The sequence below is a fragment of the Sceloporus undulatus genome, chromosome 3, assembly GCF_019175285.1.
Source record: "Sceloporus undulatus isolate JIND9_A2432 ecotype Alabama chromosome 3, SceUnd_v1.1, whole genome shotgun sequence".
Lineage (NCBI taxonomy): Eukaryota > Metazoa > Chordata > Lepidosauria > Squamata > Phrynosomatidae > Sceloporus > Sceloporus undulatus.
The window spans coordinates 173409854-173431008 of record NC_056524.1 but is presented as its reverse complement, the minus strand read 5'-3'; the positions used below and the strand labels follow the sequence as shown (position 1 = coordinate 173431008).

General features: G+C 39.1%; 1 protein-coding gene across 4 annotated transcripts in view; it reads left to right on the top strand.

The window, feature by feature from the left end:
* The window catches only part of MICU1 (mitochondrial calcium uptake 1), a 170597-nt gene that overhangs the window by 129029 nt on the left and 20413 nt on the right, over positions 1-21155 (top strand). For all 4 annotated transcript variants that reach the window (XM_042457029.1, XM_042457030.1, XM_042457028.1 and 1 more), the window contains one exon: positions 9925-10033. In XM_042457029.1, coding sequence (XP_042312963.1) covers positions 9925-10033 — 109 coding nt within the window. The remainder of the gene's footprint in view (positions 1-9924; positions 10034-21155) is intronic.

Here is a 21155-nt window from a genome sequence, read left to right as displayed (position 1 = left end):
AGTGGTCCTTTCTCATGCAGTTATGTAGGCATACAAGATCTCATTCATTCTATGGGAGTCATCCTTGCTATTAAATATCTTCTTCTGGGTTAAGCCGACTCTTAAAAGTTACTGAAAGCATTTCTTCTCAGCATGCTTTATGTTGGAAGGCTTTCTCCTTTCCTTGTACATCATTGTTTGTTTTTGTTATATGCCTTCAAGTTGAGCTCAACTTATGGAAACCCTATCATAGAGGTTTCTTCACAAGAATTATTCAGTGTGAGATTTGTCATTGCCTTTCCCCCTAGACAGAGAGAGTGCAACTTGCTAAAGATCACCCAGCAGGTTTTCATGGCTGACCAGTGATTTGAACTCTAGTGTCTTAGAGTCCTAAACCAGCACTCACACTACTGCCCTATTCTCGCTCTGTACATCATTGTACCTCTTTCTAAAGAAACCTTTAATTATTGTAGTAATTCTGTGGTTTGTATGCAAAGTGCAGTTCTCAGTTCATTATGGGGGTTTGCTTTAAAAAAAAACAACACACTGCAAAGCAGATATTTTGATGACATGCTTGGCTGTGTTGGGGCCCTTAGAGCCATTGCAATCCTGAGGGCAGTTTGGCCATTAGCAATGGCAACAGCAAGTATATTTCTATACCAAATTAGCAATTACTTTAGCACCCACAATTTTAGGTTTTAAATTAATAGTAAGCTTGAAAAGGGGAATTATTTTGATTTTCATAAGGATCATTGTGTGCGTCAAAGCTTCCCTGCACCCAAATGCGGTGGAAGCAGAGTTTTTTACTGGGAAGATACAAGAGGCTAAAAGCTTTCCTTTATGCTGTGGTTCTTTAAGCTGTGGTTCTGAATTGGAATAAGAAATGCCAAGTTACTTTGTCTTTTAAACTCATGGTTATCTCTCAGTTCAGTTTTTTTTTTAAAACCCAGGCTAATCAAAGCTAGCTTGACCCTAAGTGACATCAGTTGTGGCTAACACAACTTTCTATGCCTCTGAATTTCTATTTTGTGTTTTTGTTGGCCAGCCGTAATACTTGAACCATGAAAGAACAGTGGGGTGTGGAAGTTGTGTGAAGGGGAAGAGCTGAGGGAGTGGGCATTTGGCTTCTACCTCCTAATGATAATTAACAGCCAAATTCAATTTTCATTGGGGAAGAAAATGGGGGGGGGGCAACTTGACTAACAGGGGAAAATCTTTTTTAAAAGATGCCCTTCCTATCCATCTAGGTAGTGGTTATTGGTTTTAATGCACATGTCCCCAGTAGGCCCCCATTGTCACTACATTGGGCACAGTAAGGGACAATTCAAAGTTTGCTGTGCTCTTTAGAAAATACACAGTATCCAAGGCTAAAGGATCATTAAATACTCTAGGTTCTGTGCTAGAGAAGGCAGCTTCATAAGTAACCTTTGGAACAAATTGTTCTTGAAGATGAACTCTAGCACTGATAAAAGGGATGCAAGGGTTGCAGATTATGTTTACCATCTCACAGCAAACTTTTGACAGTTTTTTTGCAGAGAGCAATATCGTAACTAATTAAATTAGCTATCTATTACAGATGCCATCTAGTGCTCACATTCAGTTGTCATTCCATCTCACTGTCAAGATTTGGTTGTGTGTGCAAAAACTATTTCTGTTATCATTTCCCTATCCCACCGGACTGTGTTTATAAAGTGAATGTTTAATTAATACATTTCATCTTTTGCTGAACTCCTTCATGATGAAAATAGCACAAATAAGAAAAAAAAACTTTGTAACTTTCTTTGATCTTGCCAAGGTCATTTGTACATTGGAGCACCAGCAACATGATAATGGCATCTATGTAACAAATTAGATAATTTATCTTCCAGCGTTCATCAGATGTTTGAGGACCCTGGCTTTTTATCAGCAATTAAACATGAGTGTTTCTTCACCGTGTAGGTGAGGTGCTTATTCTTTAAAACAGGGGTAGGCAACCTGCGGCCCGCGGGCCGGATGCGGCCCGGCGAGGCCTTAGGACCGGCCCCAGCCTGGTTCTGCCGCCGATTGGTGCCGGGGCCTTTGGCCTCTCGCGCGCAGGGGCAAAGGAGGCAATTGTCTATAGACGCCTCAGAAACATGCATTTATATTAACTTTTTTTTTAAATCAGCAAAAAATTTTGTGTGTCCTCCACTTTTTTAAAAAAAAGTGTCCACCATTTGAAAATGTTGCCCTACATTTGTCCCGGTTTATTTATTTATTTTATTTTTTATAAAAAAAATTATTTAATTATTTATTTTTTTGCTTCGGCCCCCCAGTTGTCTCAGGGACAGCAACCCGGCCCCTGGCTCAAAAAGGTTGCCTACCCCTGCTTTAAAAGGTTCATACAATGTAAGATCACTAGCTGGACCAATTTTTTTTCTATCTGAGAGACCACCTTTGGATGGAATAAGTTTGTTGTTAATAGCCTTGGAATCTAGTTGTTTGTTGTTAATAGCCTTGGCGACCATGTAGATGAGACACCTATAAGATTCCCTGTCCTACACAGCTCCATATCCTTCACTAACCTCTGCTTAGGTCCTGTAAATTCATACCTGTGACCTCCCTTATAGAGTCCATCCATCTAGCATGTGGTCTTGCTCTCTTTCTACTTCTCTCCACCTTTCCCAGCATTATTGTCTTTTTTAATGAGCCATGCCTTCTTGTGACATATCTAAAGTACATCAGCCTCAGTTTGATCATCTCAGCTTCCAGGGGGATTTCAGGCTTGATCTCTTAAAGAACACATTTGTTTGTCTTTTTGACTGTTCACAGTATACTCTTCTCCAGCACAACATTTCAGATGAATATATTTTCTTCTTATCCCTTTTTTCACTGTCCAGCTCTCACATCCATACATGGAGGTGGAAAATACAATGACTTGGACAATTCTAACTTTGGTGCTCCGTTGTATATCTTTGCTCTTAGGATCTTGTCTAGTTCTTTAATAGCTGCCCTCCCCATTCCTAGTCTTCTCCTGATTTCTTGACTGTAATATCTGTTCTGATTGATGTTTGAGCCAAGGTACAGGAACTTTTTTACTGTTTTCTGTTTCCTCACTGTCAATGGAACAACATAGTTGATGGCAGACATAAGATTCTCAAGGTTAAGTGTTGGATTCTTCCTACAACTCTTTGCATGTTAAGTATACTGAATGCTGTATATGCTACTGAACGTCTATGTCTGCCTCTTTTCTCCTTATGTGTCGCTCCCAAATAACCATTCAGGACCTATGTCTTCTCCTGCCCCTCACCTGTTGTGCCATCAAAATATTGTTTTGTTTGTTTGTTTGTTTGTTTTTTATTTTTATCTGTCTTAGCTTGGGGCAGTTCACATATCCAAAGAAGGTTTTCTTCATAGCACAGTAAACTACTTTGCATCTTAATCGTGCTACTTATAGACTAGCAGTTTTTTTAAACCAAAGTAAATTAGAGGGGGTGGCACCAGCCTCAATAAGCTTTTGTTGCTTCTATTTCTGAGACTTCTGCCTTGCAAATTACAGTTTTATTTATGCCTTCTATGAAAGCTTTTTATGACAGTATAAAAACAGAATGTAAATATAGTAAGTCGCTAAAATATGGTTGAAACAATTGACACCATTAATATCAACATAATCTAAAGTATAATAAATCAACAATTACAAAGTAGGAGATCCATGGAAACTTCAAATAAAATAAAATAAAAAAGCTTTACTTACATACCATAATCTAAATGCAGTTGCTAGTCTCAATTAGAGTAGGTTCATTGAATCAATGTGAGACCAGGCTGGATTTAGACTGTTTGATGTTTCTTACAATTCTAATAACATTTCAGTTAATATACATAGCATTTCACGTAAGTTATCAACTGGCATAGAAGCATACAATGTGCTTTAAATCCCTGGCACAAGGGGTTTCTCTCTTCATTGGGTCCATAATCTTGACCTGTGGCATCCTATTCTTTCTCTCTAACTGATCACATCCTGTGGGGATGGGCGGACAGGCAGCTGCCTCGCTAACCTTTCCAGTCAAGGCTCAGTGTTATTATAGTCATTTTAAAGAAGTAAAGGTTAGCAGTACTCCCTTCTGTTAATCTCCTGGGTTCCAGAAAGTGATACTGAATCCATTCATCCATCTCATGCCATACATTGCTGTAAATTGATGTCACTGAATTTTTGTTACCAGTCAGAGGAAGTGACAGTGAAAGCACTTTGGATGAAATGTTGAGGTCAAACCTCACTATTTTGTAGCTCAATAGATTGTTTTTATGACAGTGTCTCCTTTCAACCAAGCCATTTATTTCCTCTGATTCAGTTACACTACCTAGAATCAAGGGGTTGGATGAGCCATTTACCTGAAGAAGCATCTTCGCAGTGGCTCTCCTATAGAAATCACATGCCACTGTGATATCAGTTTGCCCAAAGGGCAATAGATATTATTGAGGTGGTTGCAAAGTAGTCATTCCAAGTTAGTCAAGATGCAAAACTAATCCATATGCTGTGAAGATACATTGACCCTTCATTTGGAGAGAAGCTATCAAGATTAAGTTTTATGCTCTTTGGGAATGTAATCTTTCTTCTTCTTTTGGAGCAGAGATAATTTTTGGAGCATAAATATGATGTTCAGGTGTGTTTCTTTAGTGATGCTTTATGACACAACTTTCTGTAGAAATCAGTATTGCTACAGAGGATGCCACATTGATTGTACAATAATATTTCCTCTTCAGGACACACATGAAGAACTGACCTTGCACATTCTTTTCTTTGAATGGAAGTTTCCCAGAATGCTAAAAAATATATCAGTGTCTCTGGTTAATATAGTTTTTTTTGGGTAATAGCAATGTATAATGGTCTTCAGGAAAAATTAGATGTATTCAAAACTTTAGAGCAGGGCATCTGAGGCAAATCTCAGTTATTGGGCAGACTCATTTCATAGGACAGTCTAATCCTGCCTTTCAGTGGACTCAGTTTCACACTACTTTCCCAGGTAAAATTGAGCGCTGTTGTTTTGAAACGTTTGTCTTGTTCTTGACTATATTTATGTGTACCAATGATTCTCAAACATTTTACCTTTGTGACCTCCCCCCCTTTACCTCTGCATCCAAATATCACACCCCCTTTGACATAGTAAATTAAAATATTTTGTTTAGTGTGCATATTTTCATTCACATGTTCATGTACATTCATCTTTTAATATGTCCTGCCTCAGGCAGAAGCTGCAAGTGCCCTCCTTGCCTTTTCTGTTTCCCTCCAGGACAGAAAGGCTTTGGAGAAAGGAAGAGGAAGGGGGAATCAGTGCCTTCATGTCTTGTGCCCTCCCCCCAAGCATTGTGCCCCACAATTTGAGAACCATTGTTGTACACAGTTGTGGAGAAATGGTTCTAACAGCTGTTTCTTACAGCTGTTTATGAGAAGGCGGGTATAAATGTTTATGCATGTTTGTTTTTAGCTTAGTTCAGTGATAGAACTATTGCTTTCCTTATTACCTGTAGCTCCGATGTTCCCTTTGGGTAGAAATTCCATAGTGCTTTTTTTCTCTTGAAGAAATTCACATTCTTGTTTTCTTGGTTCTGGTGGAGCTGTTGGGGGGGAGCATCTATTTCATTCCCCCCCCCCCCGTTAGTTTAAAATTGTTTTCATTGTTAGCATAGCTTCCCTCTTCTTTCTTTTATTCCAGTAAATTTATTGAAACTCAACTCTTTTCCTTATGTGAAAGCAGAACTTAAGCACATAGTTCTTTGGTTCTAGACCAGACATGTATAATATATAAAGTGATAGCTACAAGCTACAGCAAAGAAACCTCTACTATCTTCTTTAAAGAGTGAGATATCTGAGACTAAACATGTAGGTCTTTCAAATAGGTGCATAAACCAAAGTTCCAGTTAGCTTGTACTGTGGTTGATCACCTGTGGAAGCTCTCTCTTTGTTTACAGTTTTACAAATTGCATAAGAATCTCAGAATGGGGTGCTGCCATTGGTCACATGAAACATTCCCTAATTCATAGATGAGAAGAAGTTTCTGCTGATTCAGATGGGCCCCTTCACTCCATCTACCATTAGATCTACCTGGTGGATGCAAAGGGAAAGTTAGTATCATCCAAACAATATTTGGTTACTGGGCTTTAGTAGATTTCCCATTTTGAATCTTCTGTTCTGCAGTCACTGTATTTTGGTGCTGAACAAGAAGAAAGTTCCCCCCCCTTTTTTTTTTTTTTTTTTAAAGCACTAGTGGGTAAGATAGTGGTCCCCAAACTTTTCTCAGTTACCATTCCCTTTCCTCCTGGCAGACAATCCTAGAACTCCTATGCGTATTTCATGGTATTAGATCTACTGTTCTACTGCAAATTCAAAACAACCAATCTTGGGTACTGCTCCCTTTGCCACCCGGCCACCCTGAGAGCAACAACTGAGCAGCTGGCTGTGCCCATGCCGGCCTTGTGGCAAAGGCCAGTGTATGTAGGCAAGAGGCCTCTCAGTCACTGCTCAGCCAGCTGCTTGTGTGCTGCTCCCAAGGTGACCAGGTGCAAAGAGAGAAGCTTCCTTGGTGTAGAAGGACTCCCAATCCTTCTTCATTAAGGTGGAGAGAGACACAACTGGTGTGTATGTAGGGCATTTACAGAGACAACATGGCATGGACGGGGAAAGAGAGATATTTTAACTATGGGAGTTATTCCAAGGCAAAGGGCTCTTTCCAGGAATCGACCCCAGATATTCCTCCCTTTCCTGTGTGGGGAAGACACAGAGCTGTGCCTTCCTCACACAACTTTAGGTGTCTGCCCCCACCCACAAACATAGTTTCTTCTGTACTTCTTCTCTCAGCCTGCCTGACAAAAGAAAGCAGGAGCAGCAGCACAGCTCCAACCTGCCACACATGTCCCAGCAAAACTCACAAAGCTCAAGCAAGGTCCCAACTTTGAAAGCTCCTTTTTGCCAACACGTATCCCCCATTGCCATGTGCTCTAACTTTTTGCTCCAGTTAGTCCGTCTGTCCCAAAATGGTGTCACATCAAGCCACATAAACAATGCCCTGCATCCCAGCCTCACAAAAGTTTCCCAGCCACCACTTCTAGCAAAAGGTGTGGCTAAGGGAATGAGTATGTGTGGGGAGATGAAGAGTAGAAGACACCACCACATGAAGCAATCAGCAAGACTGAGCAGTGGTTTTAAGACACCCTGAAAAAATGTTTCATTCAACCCTCCTGCCAACCATGGTCCTAAAGGTTGTGCATCAATACTTTGACTGAAAGCCTCACTGCCTTCCTCTTTTCCCTTACTGCCCCCCTGCAGCCCACCTTCCCCCTCACTGCCCCCTTGATCTTTCTACCACCCCTTGGGGGGCATACCACCCACTTCGGGAATCACTGGGACAAGAAATTTGAGTGTTCATGCTTAATAATGAATATTGCTGATGCTTTGTAGTATTTAGATTGCATAGATCCAATCATTTCCTTTGAACTTCTAAAGATATTTGATGATAATACAGTGCATGTTTTGAATATGAAACAGTTTTATTCAAAATGGCATCTCAGAGATTGGTATTATTCCTTGGACTTTCTTTTTTCAATTGTATAGCACATTAACTTCTAAGCAAGGCATAATTAACTGGTTTTGAATGTCGAAAAATCAATTATTCTGAATTACTTAACCTCCTCTTTGCAGTATAAAAGATTTTTCCATGCCAGTAAAATTTATTAGTATGTTGGGGTTGTTTCAAAGTTTTAAAATGTTTTTGTTTTTATGCCTTGCATCTGATTCTAAAGGCTGCTCATATTACAGAAGATATTTCAGACAGTACCATTACAGCAGTCATATGTAACAAATAACCTCTAAATTCAGTGAGCCCCTTTATTTTGATATTCTGTTTTCCTCAGGAGAGTGAATTAATAGTTTTCAATTAGTACTATATATCTAATACTTTGACATTCCCCTTTGGAGACGTTTCTTAGCATCTGGGCTTTGCTCTGCATATTGATTTTATGGGAATCTGTTGGCTTACATTCACACCTAATGAATTACAACTTTTTCTTCTGATTTCCAACTTACCCAGGCAATGTCATTTGAAGGCCTCCATTAAAGTTTTGCTTTCTACTTTATTTTAAATAGATTTTATGCCAGATAGAGATTTAAACAGATGTAACAATATGATAGAGAGCCTGTGTGCTGTAGTGGTTTAAGCGTTGGACCACGACTCTGGAGATCAGGCTTCGATTCTTTGCTCAGCCAGGAAAGCCACTAGGTGACCTTGGGTGAACTACACACTCTCAGTCCCAGAAAACCCTGTGATGGGTTTGACTTAGAGTCACCATAAGTCATAAATGATTTGAACGCATACATCAGCAACAAAGGTATGATTGAAACTAGAAAAATCCCTGTTTACTCAGAGGTGTGGTGAAGTGTATTTTGGAATTTGGCTTTTACAAAAAAAATGTTCACTTCTTAACAGTCAGTAGTGGCATAATGAGGGGGCATGAAATAAAAATCAATCCACAAAATATACAGAAGACAATCCTGGTCTGAAGATTCAGAACATAAGAGTTTGAAACAAATCTGTCTTCCTTAGTATAATTACTTGAGCTGTGTCTCCACAGCCATCTAAGTGGTTTCTAGTGATACCATTTGTACATTTTGCATTTTGTCACTTTAATGTATGGGTTCTCAATGCCCTCTAATGTTATTTTGAGACAAATAGTTTGCACTGGTGTACAGTAATTTTATATCAATCATTTTTTCAGCCTTTTACTTCCTTTTTTAAAAGGAGTAAGAATTTTACAAGTATGCTTTTCCATGTAGCTTGCACACCAGTTGTACAGTGTTGCATAGTATTTTCACAAGAGAAATTAATGAGAATAGACGCAAGCAAAGTGTAACAAGAACAGGATTTCAACCATCCAACTTTACTTTCTCTGTTAAGTAGACCAGGAAGATATTGGGGTTACAGTTCCACCCATAATGGTTTTCTGTATGATAAATTGAAGACAAGAATCTTAACCTGGGATTTTTCAGCAAAATGCCAAGCATGTGTTATATGTAATTCTCATTATATCCCTGAAGCCACTGTTAATAAGAAGAGCTGTACAGTATAGCCATTGTGTTGACCTCAGCATTTCCATATAGCTTTGCTACAACACCACCATTTAATGTCATAACTGGTGTTCCTGGCTCATGTTGACCTGATGGGTTAGGAAAGATTTAGTAAATTTTTGACCAAATGTGAAGTTGATGTGTGCTTATTGTGAATTATAGTGAGGGGAAATATCTAGGGTTGCCAGATTGGATCCTGGATGGGGCTTCTGTAATTTTAGCAGATTTTGTAGCAGGATGAGGTGTCATAAACCTTTGTCATTTGGGATGAAGGTACCTCTCCTCCCTCACCTGGGAGGAGACAGCTGAAAGTTGGAGTTTAGAAGTTGTGGGGGAAATTTATCTTGGTGGAGCTTGATGGTACAGTAAGACCCCATTTCATGCTAGAAATACATTCTGAGACCATTCATGTAAAACAAAAACCATAGATAATCATGAACTTTATATTTCCCACCCAAAATGAATGGTTCCTTGGGAGTGTTCTCTCTGGGCACTTCTAGATTCTAGATTCTTCAACATGATTCTGTAGTAACCACGAGGGACCCGCAGTAATTTATGGATAACTGAAACAGTGTTAAATGAAGTTGCATTAAACAGCCTTACTGTACTTCATCCTGCTTCATGATCTTTAAAGGTTAAAGTTACAGAAGTCCTGTCTCAGATTCAGTCTAACAGTCCTAGCAGTGCCTGGGTTTCATAAGATGTGGCAGGAGTAGGGTAGCACCCAAATTCAGTGTATTACCAATATGAATTTAAAACACAGTATTTGAGATACTTAATATATCCAGATACTAAACACTTCTTTTGTTTGATTTTGCCATTAAATTTCATTGTTTAACACTAAACACATGGCATTTTCATTCCTACTGCAGGGGCTGACATTTGAAGAAGTAGAAAATTTCTTCACTTTCCTGAAAAATATAAATGATGTCGATACAGCTTTAAGTTTTTATCACATGGCTGGAGCATCTCTTGATAAAGGTACTGAGCATCATAATATCCCACCCCACCCACCCAAGAGAAATTCCGTCTTCCGTGTTCCCCATTATTAAATCTTTTGTAGATTATACATTTTGTAATGTTTAGAGCAGGAGTGGACAACCATGGCCCTTCAGATATTTTTGGACTGTACCTCCCATGCCACTTTACCATGAGCTATGCTGTCTGAGGAGGTATAGGCTAAAGAAATGTGGAGGTCCATCACTAGCCATGCTTATTTTTGTTTTGTTTTGTTTTGTTTTCTTAAATCTGTTGAAATAATTCTTAGATGTACTGTATAATAAAAGAAGCAGACAGAATATTAGTTGTGAACCACTAATAAATACTTACACTCTCTACTTCCGGTAAACAGAACATCATGAAGAGATTAGCACATTCTTTAGCTGCTGGTGGTGATTCTTCAGAACAGTATATCTGCATTGTTTTATGACGCAATCCAGAGCGCCATTCATACTGTACAACTGAAATGCTATTACTCCACATTACCTGCCATGGTTTCATCTTACAGAATCTTGGTGTTTGTCATTTGAGGAAGCATAAGAGCTCTCAAGCAGAGAAGTCTGAATGCCCCTCTCCAAACTGTAAATCCTAGCATTCCTTAGAATAGCAGTTAAAGTGGAATGATAGTGCTATGTTTCTGTTGTGTGAATGGGGACCAAGTTAAGAAGGATGTTTCACAAAGAAACTTAGCATATATTCTAGTATGTCATCTCATAAATACTTGTGACTAACTTGTCTCTGACTTGACCTCAATATTGCCAAAATAGGGAACAGGAATGATTGTTACCATGTTGTCTCTGGTTTTCTTTAAGAATGCTGTGTTTATATATATCCCACACACACCGCAGTGCTTAGCATCACTCAGCTGAGCTAAATTCCACCTGAGGAAAATGTGCTCTCTGTTACAAAACCCATCTGTCCAAATTCCAGAACCTCTCTATCAGCCTTCATGGCTTATTGTCATGCCAAATGTTTGCGATACTTCTCATGAATTAGTGATGTCATTTGCAAAAGATGAATTTAAATTTCCTTGTGCAGACTTCTTTCCTGTGCTGGAATATAGTACAACAGTCCTGAACTTTTCTATAGTTAAGATGCTGCAAAATTTTCAGACTGTGACTCATGGAATCATAAGTGAAATTTTCAGACTCATGGAATCATAAGTGAGGTGGATTGTAAATGTTTTAAAAACTGATATTTGCATACTTCCTGCTGATGCAAGTATTAATTTTTTACATTGTCCCAATTCTTTGTGTGAGTTCTACGTTGTCAGCGAATGTGGGTGTGACAGAGCTAGACGAAGCTTTTGAAGATGCAAGAAAGCTGTATTTTGAGCATCCTGAGAAGAAGGCTGGGTGCAGTTTTGAGAAAGGCAATCTCATGTTTTGTCATCTAGCTTGGAGACCATTACACATTTCTGATGATGATTAATAATTTCATTATTCATGCAGTTTCTTGAAGCATAGTGCATTTATTCTAGCTTGTACAATGTGCTCTCCTAAACAAATCAACAGCTACACTAAAGGAAGGAAAGACTCTGCTTGTTTTTTCTTGCACAAGTACATAAGGGACAAAGGAACATTAATCTTTCCTCCAGTAATGTGTGGTATTAAAAATGATTCTCTTGACTGTTGCAGCAGGACCTTTATTTCATCATTAAATATAAGCCATGTGTACTGTGTAAATCATTCTTAGCCCTGTGGCAACATGTTTGTAAAAAAATATATAATTTTATAAATTGAAAGGAATGGGTAGGAAACAAGAACTGTTTGTTTTCCATTTCACGTGGAAGGAGGAAGTTTTATTGATACCTAGTTATTTTCCAAAATGAATAATATTACATGTAGGAATGGAATTGTTCATGAGGCTAGATCTTAAACAATCTGGTTTCTTACAATGAAATACAGGTACAGTGTGCCCACGTTACACGTAGCTTTCAGCTTATGCACCGGAAAAAGCAATGCCTTGTGTGCACTGCGTGCATGAGCCCCATTGTTTTTAATGGGGCTCGAGCATTTGTAGAATTTCCCTTACACGGGAGGGCCAGAACAGATCCTCTGCATAAGGGAAGGGTGCACTGTAATAGCCACTTAAAAAGGAAATCTGTTGAAAGCAATTAAGCCCCTGAAGTGATCAGTGGCCTTTATTGTACTGTACAAAATCTGTGGAACTGTTCTGTTATCTAACAGCTACATTCCAGCATGTAAACACCATGCTTTAGATGGATTAAAAAAACCTGAATTATGCTGAGAAGTTCTTTCCCATTACTAAATCACCATATGGTTCTTCACACTTTTCCATTCAGTCCACCTCTGTCACAATGCAAGCTATATAACAAGAAGATGCTGTCCATGTCCATATGATACTCTCTTCTTCCTTGTTGCCATTAACACAAACAGATTTTTCCTTTTATGGAGCTTTCATAGCAAATTTCATATATATATTTTCTTTATAACCTCTTGTTTTTCAATGCTGTTGTTTTTCAAAGCGGTCACATTTTCTTTAGAAGCAGCCTTCCAGAAGAAAACAGTAAGAGGAATTCAGATACATTTACACACTCTGGACAGTAGGTAGCATTTTTGCCATGAAAAGCTTTTGGGCATTTCTTTCTTACTTGCAACCCAGTCTGATATAAAGGATATACATTTTTTTAAAATAGTATTTTCCATGACACCTTGCAAAATATTTGTTTTTCTTGCATAAAGGCAGCCTTTTGAAAGGTGTCCTATTTTACTTGGAAACTCACATCCAACAAGCTGGATGAGTCATCATCATAAATAAATGAAATCAGACTTCAGAAGTCATAACTGTTGGTATCTGATCCATAAATGTGGGGTTTTTTAAATGGTTATTTATTAGAATAGCAATAAGAGCTTCTGTTAATCTTCAAAACAAAAATATGCACAATGAACAGATGTGAATGTGAGGGGAAATGGAAAATATCTGTTACAGTTCTGTCTCTGAAATAGAAATTTTGTATATGTCCTCTTTGTTCTCCCTGGGTACACAAAGAAATCTGTGCATACCCATCAGAAAAGAGAAATAGAATTGTACAGTATTAGGTGGACCATTGAAGACTGTGGAGACAGTAAAAGCACGAAGCATTTCTTGCTTCCAAAGTAATGTGTCCAAAGCCATTCTAAGCAAAAGAACTAAAATATATTTATGAAGAGTCCATATGGCATGCAAGACAAGAGTGAGGCAAGAAATGTGTCTTTGATTAAGAGAGGCAAGTGCACAGATGAATGCACTGTGATTCTTGAAAAAATCCAGAGAAAAAGCCAAGACAATCCAGGCTCAAACATGATCAGCAAGAGCATAGCAGAAGTATGGTTGTATGGTTTGGGATCAATGCATGAGAGACAATCAGGGTATCCAACGTCCTCTGCTATTCAGGGGTAACCAAGAGAATTTTCAGTGGAGTAAGTCAAAGTCCAGGAAGTGATGGAGCAAGGACTATCAAGTAATGCCACATGGAGATTTTGGAGAAGAAGTTTGCAACAAAGGAATGGCATTGTCTAACAGTAAATCAGCTCAGCTGGACAAATTACCCTCACTGTGTTCCTTTTAAAGCTAGTCAAGGCTTTTCATGATTTTTTGCATCATGCTTTAGTCTACAGAGCTCAGATAGATGAAGTGACTCAGTATCTGCAGCAGTTTCCTAGGAATAGTCTTGCTTCTGCTTCCAGTAGTTCCAGGGCTGGTGGCTGGCCTCCTCTGGCTCTTTGGAGGCTCTCTGAAGCTTGGCTCTCCTCCTCCTCGTTGGAGAAGGTTTTCTCCAGGTAGGACATGACCATCTGTATCTTGAAATCCAATCAAAATCTGAAGAAATCATAAATCTGGCCAGTTGCCCATTCCACATCATCTTTGTGCTTTTTGTCTTTAATGAAGCAAACATAATGTTGTGTTGACTTGTTGCACTCATGATTTTCTGTAATATGATTTAAATATAAATTATAGTTTCCTTCATTGGAGTCCAGAAGCAGTTCTTATGGCAAAGATTACAAGTTCATTGGAGAATGTTTAGGAACAACATCAGTGAGGAAAGAGGGTCCCCAGAAATCTTTTTCTTTTCTCCTTCTTTTACTACTTCTCTGCTTTCAGGATGTAAGGAATTGCCTCATACTCACTCTGGCCAGATCCATTTATTCACTGCTGGTAGTGCCTCTCAAGTAGCCCTGATGGTCCTGCTTCCATTGGAGATACTAAAAATCTACACGGGATCTTTGGCCTATCTCTCTCTAAGGTGCACCCAGTCCCAAGCTGCCCTGCAGGATATGAGTAGAATAAGTTGCAATGGACTCTTCATATTCATTATTCAGGAGACACCACAATAGTCTCTAACAGTTATTTTACATACAGTGATGATTCCAGGTTGGAAGAACATATGTTGAAAATCAACACTAACCTGCTGACCCGAACACTGCAAAACATTAGGCTATGAAAAGATAAGTGCATTTCAAGAGGACACTTTCAAACTGACAAGTATGTCATTTACTGGGGAGTTGTTGAATATTAGAAAGCCACTCTAATTTCTTTTCAAGCAGTCTTAGCAGAAATATATGCAAATGCTGTATACTCATTGCAGTCTGAGCATTGAGAAAGATCACCTTGGTTCTGTGTTACAATGCCGCTGTTTCTGTTCTTCTTGGCCAAATATTTTAGTGGGTGAAATTAGTATTGCATCATATGAAGTGAATTCTTGACTTCAACACACTATCCATGCTGTCCATTGAAATCCATAATTTTCAGTTGCCATTTATTTTTTGAGGAACTGCTGTCATAATTGGCACTGACTAAATTGCTTTCTTGTGAAGGGAATCTAGTGGTATCTTGCAGAGGAGTATTTTTGACATAGATGCAGCAGCATCTCTTCGGGGATTTCTTCTGTCTTTAGCTCTAGTGAATATAGAATTACAATCATGACCCATCAAGAACTGACAGGGCAATTTTAAAAATCTGCTGGAAACATTAATGCAATGATAGTCATAAGTCATGTTCCTGCAGCTCCTTTAAAGAGAAGGATATAAAGTTTGGATTTAAGCTTCAGGGGATGCTGGAGATGTGGAGAGAAGATCGATGGTTAACATTCTTGACAGTATTGCATTTAGTACACTGACCTTGGAGAAGCTTTTAACTAATTCATTTTTATCTTTGCAAACTGAAAATTATCTGTTTTGTTCCACACCACACATCTGAGGCCCTGCTCTGGACTCAATTATCAGTGAAGTTCATGGCTTAAAACATCAGAGAAACATTTTGTTTTTAAACTAAAGGTTGGACTTTTTTGAAAGTAGGCATCATACTGGCAGGCTCCCATCCCTGGTAAAAGAGAGAAGGACCAAAGCAGTTTTCTCCCCCTTGGGACTTCTCAGAATATTTGCTGAAGACCTAGATACAAGTATTACTTACAGCCAGAACAGGCCCATTAAATCAGTGAAATGTCCAGAAATAGCAGTTGCTGCAGATCTACTCTAATTGGTATTAGCAATCAGATTTCAGTCTAAATCTTCCCCCTACCCCACTCCCATTAGTAGGTGATTTATGGTAACTTCACATGATGACAAAACAATGTATTAACTTTTCATTGTGGGGTGAAGGCCAAACAACAACAACAATTTTTGGCATAGAGGAGGTATACACCTGTGGAGAGAAGGCAGATTGGAGTGCTGCTGACATCCAACCAGAGTGAGCCTGGCAACAGCTAAAGGGAGCTTCGCCAAGAAAAGGTGGAGGCTACTCCCAGGAGCAAGTATAAATAGGCTGAGTGAGGAGTGTAGAATTAGATAGGAAATTGGATAGGGACAAAGATCTGAGTTACAGGTTTATTAGACCCTGAGGGGTTTTAACAGCCAAGGTGGCTGAGATACACTGCTTTTGGAAGGGGTTTTGAGAAACCAGGTTGGCCTAAAAAGAGGTCAAGTCTGGAAATTGAATTGGTGCGGCTGGAAAAGTTTTATGGAACTGTAACCTAGAGACTACTTCTAGAACAGTGGTGACGAACCTATGGCACGCATGCCAGAGGTGGCACTCAGAGCCTTCTCTGTGGGCACGTGTGCCGTCACCCCAGCACAGAGTCTGCCAGAGTTTGTTACTGGAAAGTCAGAGGGACTTGGCACTTCACGATAAATAAGTGGGTTTTGGGTTGTAGTTCGGGCACTTGGTCTCTAAAAGGTTCACCATCACTGTTCTAGAATATAGTAACAGATATTGTAAAGCTTTGTAACTGTTTAAGCACATAAACAGTGTATCAGCTCTGAATATCAACCAGAAGAGAGATACTGTAACCAACTATCTTGTAAACAAAGGTATTTTGTTGTTGTTGTTGTTGAACATGTGGTCGCTTGAGGTATTTTAAGAAACTATTAGCCAAAAACTACCAGGGATTAATAATACTTTTGTAGCTCAGAACACGCAAAATAGTGAGTGCCCTGTCTTCCCACAGAGTGGCCCAGAGGTAAAGGAAAAGTGTGGGAGTCACTTAAGCGAGGGATTCGAGTTCAAGGGTCTCGTTGTGCAATTTGGTGGCAGCTAGGGAAGTGGCCGTCACATATTGGTGGCAGCAGTGAGATAAAAAGACCAATTGTGCTGCCATCAGAGAAAAATAGTCAGGTGAGTGATACTTACCATCACAACACCCAGCAGGGATGCTCTTATTTTCATAAAAGAAAAGCACTTCATGCAATTTTGTGTGGGAATGGGTTGAAAAACTTGGGTTGGCCAATTTTAACCTGTGAAAGACAGAATTAACAAACTGACCCAGTGAGGAAAAATAAGCACCCAGGGATAGAAGAGCATAAAATATATGACCTCCTCTGTCTATTTGACTTGTGTTTCCAATGACCTCTTCAGCTTTTATGATTCTACAGCATCCTCTGGCTGTGTGACTCATGAATGTACCCCAGTCTAAGGAAAGAGGCAATTGCTGTCAGATAGCCTAAACTGAAATGACACTTAAAAGCATAACTAAGTGAAAAGGGTGGGGTGTTACTTTTTGGGACTACAACTCCTAGAATCTGTAAACCAGCATATCCACTAGTCTAGCTGGTTGGGAGAGTGCCACAAATGTGTTAAGAAAGCTGCTACTGATTTAACATACAGTGGGCCCTTGTTACTCACTAGGGTTTGTCCCAAGACCACCCCATGGATACCAAAAGCCATGGATGCTCAAGTCCCATTATATACAGTGGTATAGTAAAATGGTTTCCCATATATAAAATGGCAAAATCCAGGTTTGTTTTATGGAGAACATACATATATATATATATATATATATTCAGTGCTTGAATCTGTGGATAAATTATCTGTGGATATAGGATTGTATGTATATTTATACCCACCTGGGGTAGGAAGCTGAATTGGGGGCTGGAGCCCAATTTTCTACAGGCTACAGACCCCTCAAATGCATGACAATCTATAATTTTTCTTCCATTTCGCTTCCAAAATGGTGTCTGAAAATGATGTCATATCACTTGCTGGAACCATTTTGGAGGAAAAACGGGAAAGGGGGTATTTGTGTGTGGGAGTGGTTCTGGTAGGGTTTGAGGAAGGGAGTTTGTGCATTTACATCCATTGGGGAGTTGGGTGTGATTTTTGAGGGATGGGTTGAATTTAATTTTTTTTTAATTACAACTTTTTGGGAGCTTTGATAGGCTTTGGGGAGTGATAGAGTACTTCAGATGTTGGGGTTACACATGGCCCACAGGCTGCACTTTCCCCATCCCTGATGTACACAGACTTCCAGTTAAAACAGTTACTTGTACATATGACTTTTCAGTCTCAAAAATATTTGGGGCTGCCCTAAAAATTAATGAAGTTTGCAAGGGGGAGGCAATGAGAAAGGAATTGGCCAACCTTTAGAATTTGAATGAATTTCTTACATACCACATTAATTCTCAGTGGGAATGCTATCATACATTATACCTTTATCTGGAAATGTCAAATAGGAAGGATGAATATGTATAAACAGGCTGGAAACGTGAGTGGTATTGCCAAAAGATTCCCAGGATAGTCAGTATTTCCTGCTGACCCTGAGAGATAAGACCCCTGCTGCGATTAGCAGCTTTCACACTTTAGTTTATGTTCTTAAAGCTTCATCATCTGGCTGGAAACATTTAAGGCCTTTTGGTGTATAGGGAATAGCTTATACAGTGGATTTGATGTGTTAGCTTCAAAGATACAATAAGAATTTGAAGAAGGGAAACTGACATTTTGTATTGATTCACAGTGCGTACCAATGTAAAGAAAGGTGTTACATGTGTTGACAGTCTCCTGTCAGTGATGGAAAGTAAGTTTTAAATATACAGCCTATAAAACAAAATGCAAATAGATTTAAGTTTGAAGTTGGCTTTGATATTAAGAGATTGATGCTGAACTAAAAAAAAAAACCTTGAATGTTAAAATGTTTGTTTTATGAAGAGCTGTCTCTAGAGAAACCTGCTTTTGTTTGCTAAATCCTGAAAGCCTCTCTGTCTTGGGGCTCACTTGAATTTATCTTTGCCATCAAGTCTAGGGCATGATTTAAGAGAGTGTGCACAAACATAAAAAAATCAAATTGCTGTGGGATTCATTATTGCTGTTCAGAAAAAAAAATAACAAAGCTGTCAAAAGCGTGTAAATAGATGGGGACAGAAAAGAAGCAAGAAATTATCTTAGCACTGAATGAAACTTAGATAGGAGGGTATCTAGCAACTTGACAGCTAAGTACAGAAGTGCATCTATCATTTAATAAATATGAAAATCAAGCAAAGGGAATACTGTGCAGTTCGATTAGAGAGGTTGTTGTGACTGACATACGTAAGTGCTAATTAAAACTATAAAAACCATGACTGTGGGAAAAAATAAACTCTAATTGACTAAAAGCAAAGATAATTCAAACAATGTGCTACATCATTTGAGCAGGGGTCGTTAGACTTCAGCAGAACATTAGTGAGTTCTTTTTACTTAAGGATTTAATTATCCCAAGATATTTTACAGCTTGGTTGTATTCTGCTTACCGTATTGGGCTGCATAACATGAACACAAATGTGCACTAGCGACTGAAGGGCCATCCTGTCTCTGGCAAGAGGGATAAATAGATCTGTCCAGGTTGGTAAACTAATACCCCAGTCCTCTACAGAAGCACTGAGGCAAAAGGGATGCACTGATATCTCTTGGAATGTGGCCCATTGCATGTTGTTCTCTGAAGTTACACTGAACTTTTGGGATACTGGCAGAACTGTGCTAACATTGATGCCCAAACACAGAGCACAGGCTTTGTTTATGGCCCAGAGTAGTCACAGCCTGTCATTTTATGGAATGCACACAGTGTGCACATCAGTGAGAGGTGACAAAATGCAAAATGTGTTTGCTTGTATTTTTCAGTGATTTTTTTTATTCTGGCAAAATACATGAAACAGGTACAGCAGCTTTTCAGCTCCTGGTATTGACTGGGTGTCAACAGGATATCCATATGCATGTGTACATGCATGCGTGCACGCACACACACACACAAACACACACATACATTTCAGCAAGGTATTAGGGAGTTTGTACCATTTCCTTCCCATCTACTGAGAAATGGTGCCTCTGCCATCCCTGAGTGAGTTCCATGGGAATCTCGGGGCCATGGAAGTGCATTCCCAACCCAAAATGCACACAGCACTAAAGTAGGTGTTCTAAAATCCCTCCAGCTTTTAGGGTGAATAGAGAGTAAGATCACAGGGTGTGCAGTAATGGTGAAAACTAACATATAACAACAAGGAATCTTGTGGCACCTTAAAAACTGGCAGGTTTCATCTGGTATAAATGTGTTCATGGGCTGTGACCCACTTCACCAGATGTCTGTACTGTGCAGCAGTAGCCAGTTTAACATTGTGTAGTTTTCCAGAATACTTCTGTTGAAACTGAATTTCTGTTGAACTCAAGTATCTTCATCATGGGCCCTTTCACACTGTGCAAGTACTGTATTGTGTCATTATTCCACTTAAACTGTCATGGTTCCATCCTATCAAATCCTAGAATTTGCTGTTTAGGGAGGGGTATCTAGAATGGCCAGACAAAGAGCTCTGGAGCATCACCAAACTTTAAACAGGGTGCACACATGGCAGTTAAAGCAGAATTACAGTGCTATAATTGTGATGTGTGAAAGGGACCCAGATGTCAGGATAAATAACTAAAGTTAGTCTAGGATAATTTATAATGCTTCATATTATATTGCACACAGTTGACAGAGATGTGTATTGTTAGTATCTGCATTTTCATTCAAACATTCAGATTGCTTGAAATGTTACGTTCATCTTAATGCAAACTTAAACGTATGATTTTGATCATTTCTCCACAGTTGTATGAACTGAATACCTTTCTCTCAGGTATTGTAGACAGAGATACTGTATGTTCTTTATTTTATTTCACTTGCTGAAAGAGTTCTGATGACAGCCTTTGGTGAAATATTAACATCCAGAGTGTCTTGGCTAATCTGTTCTATTTGTATGCATGGCATGCTTCCTAAAGTGTTTTGGGAGAAAATTTTATACCACACTGCATGTAATATAAAGTTTAATGGATTGGAATCTGCTCCACACATGTCCCTTTGACCTTTAAGATCATTTTGTAGCTGCAGATTATTAATTTAACCACCATTAAAGCACCTTTAAAATAAACATTTATGTTAGCAGGAATTATTTTAATTATTTCAATATTCTTAAGCCTCCACTACTCTCTTCTCCCGCCCCCCCCCCCCCCCCCCAGTCTTCTTTTAGTAGAAAGAAAGATGGTCCAGATTGGATCACCCTTGACAGAACTGCTTAGAAAAAGGTTTTGCATTAAGTTGGCAACACAGAAATACTCCTGGGGCTGCTGCCTCCACTGTTCATTTCAGCATTTAATTTCATTGCTGCTTTTTGTTGTTGTGTATCCACCAGAGACCCTAGAATTGGTTTGTTTTTTCTGCCTGCAGAAATCCAGGTTGTGTAAAACAATACATCTCAAGCTATCTAAGGTGGCAGACCAGCATTTACTTTGTTCCAGTTTACCCAAAACTGATACCGTATTTGTGTCTGTTGTCTACAATTTTTTTTCTTCCCTGGAAAATTTCCAGGGACCAACAACCAATGGTTTGTGGTCC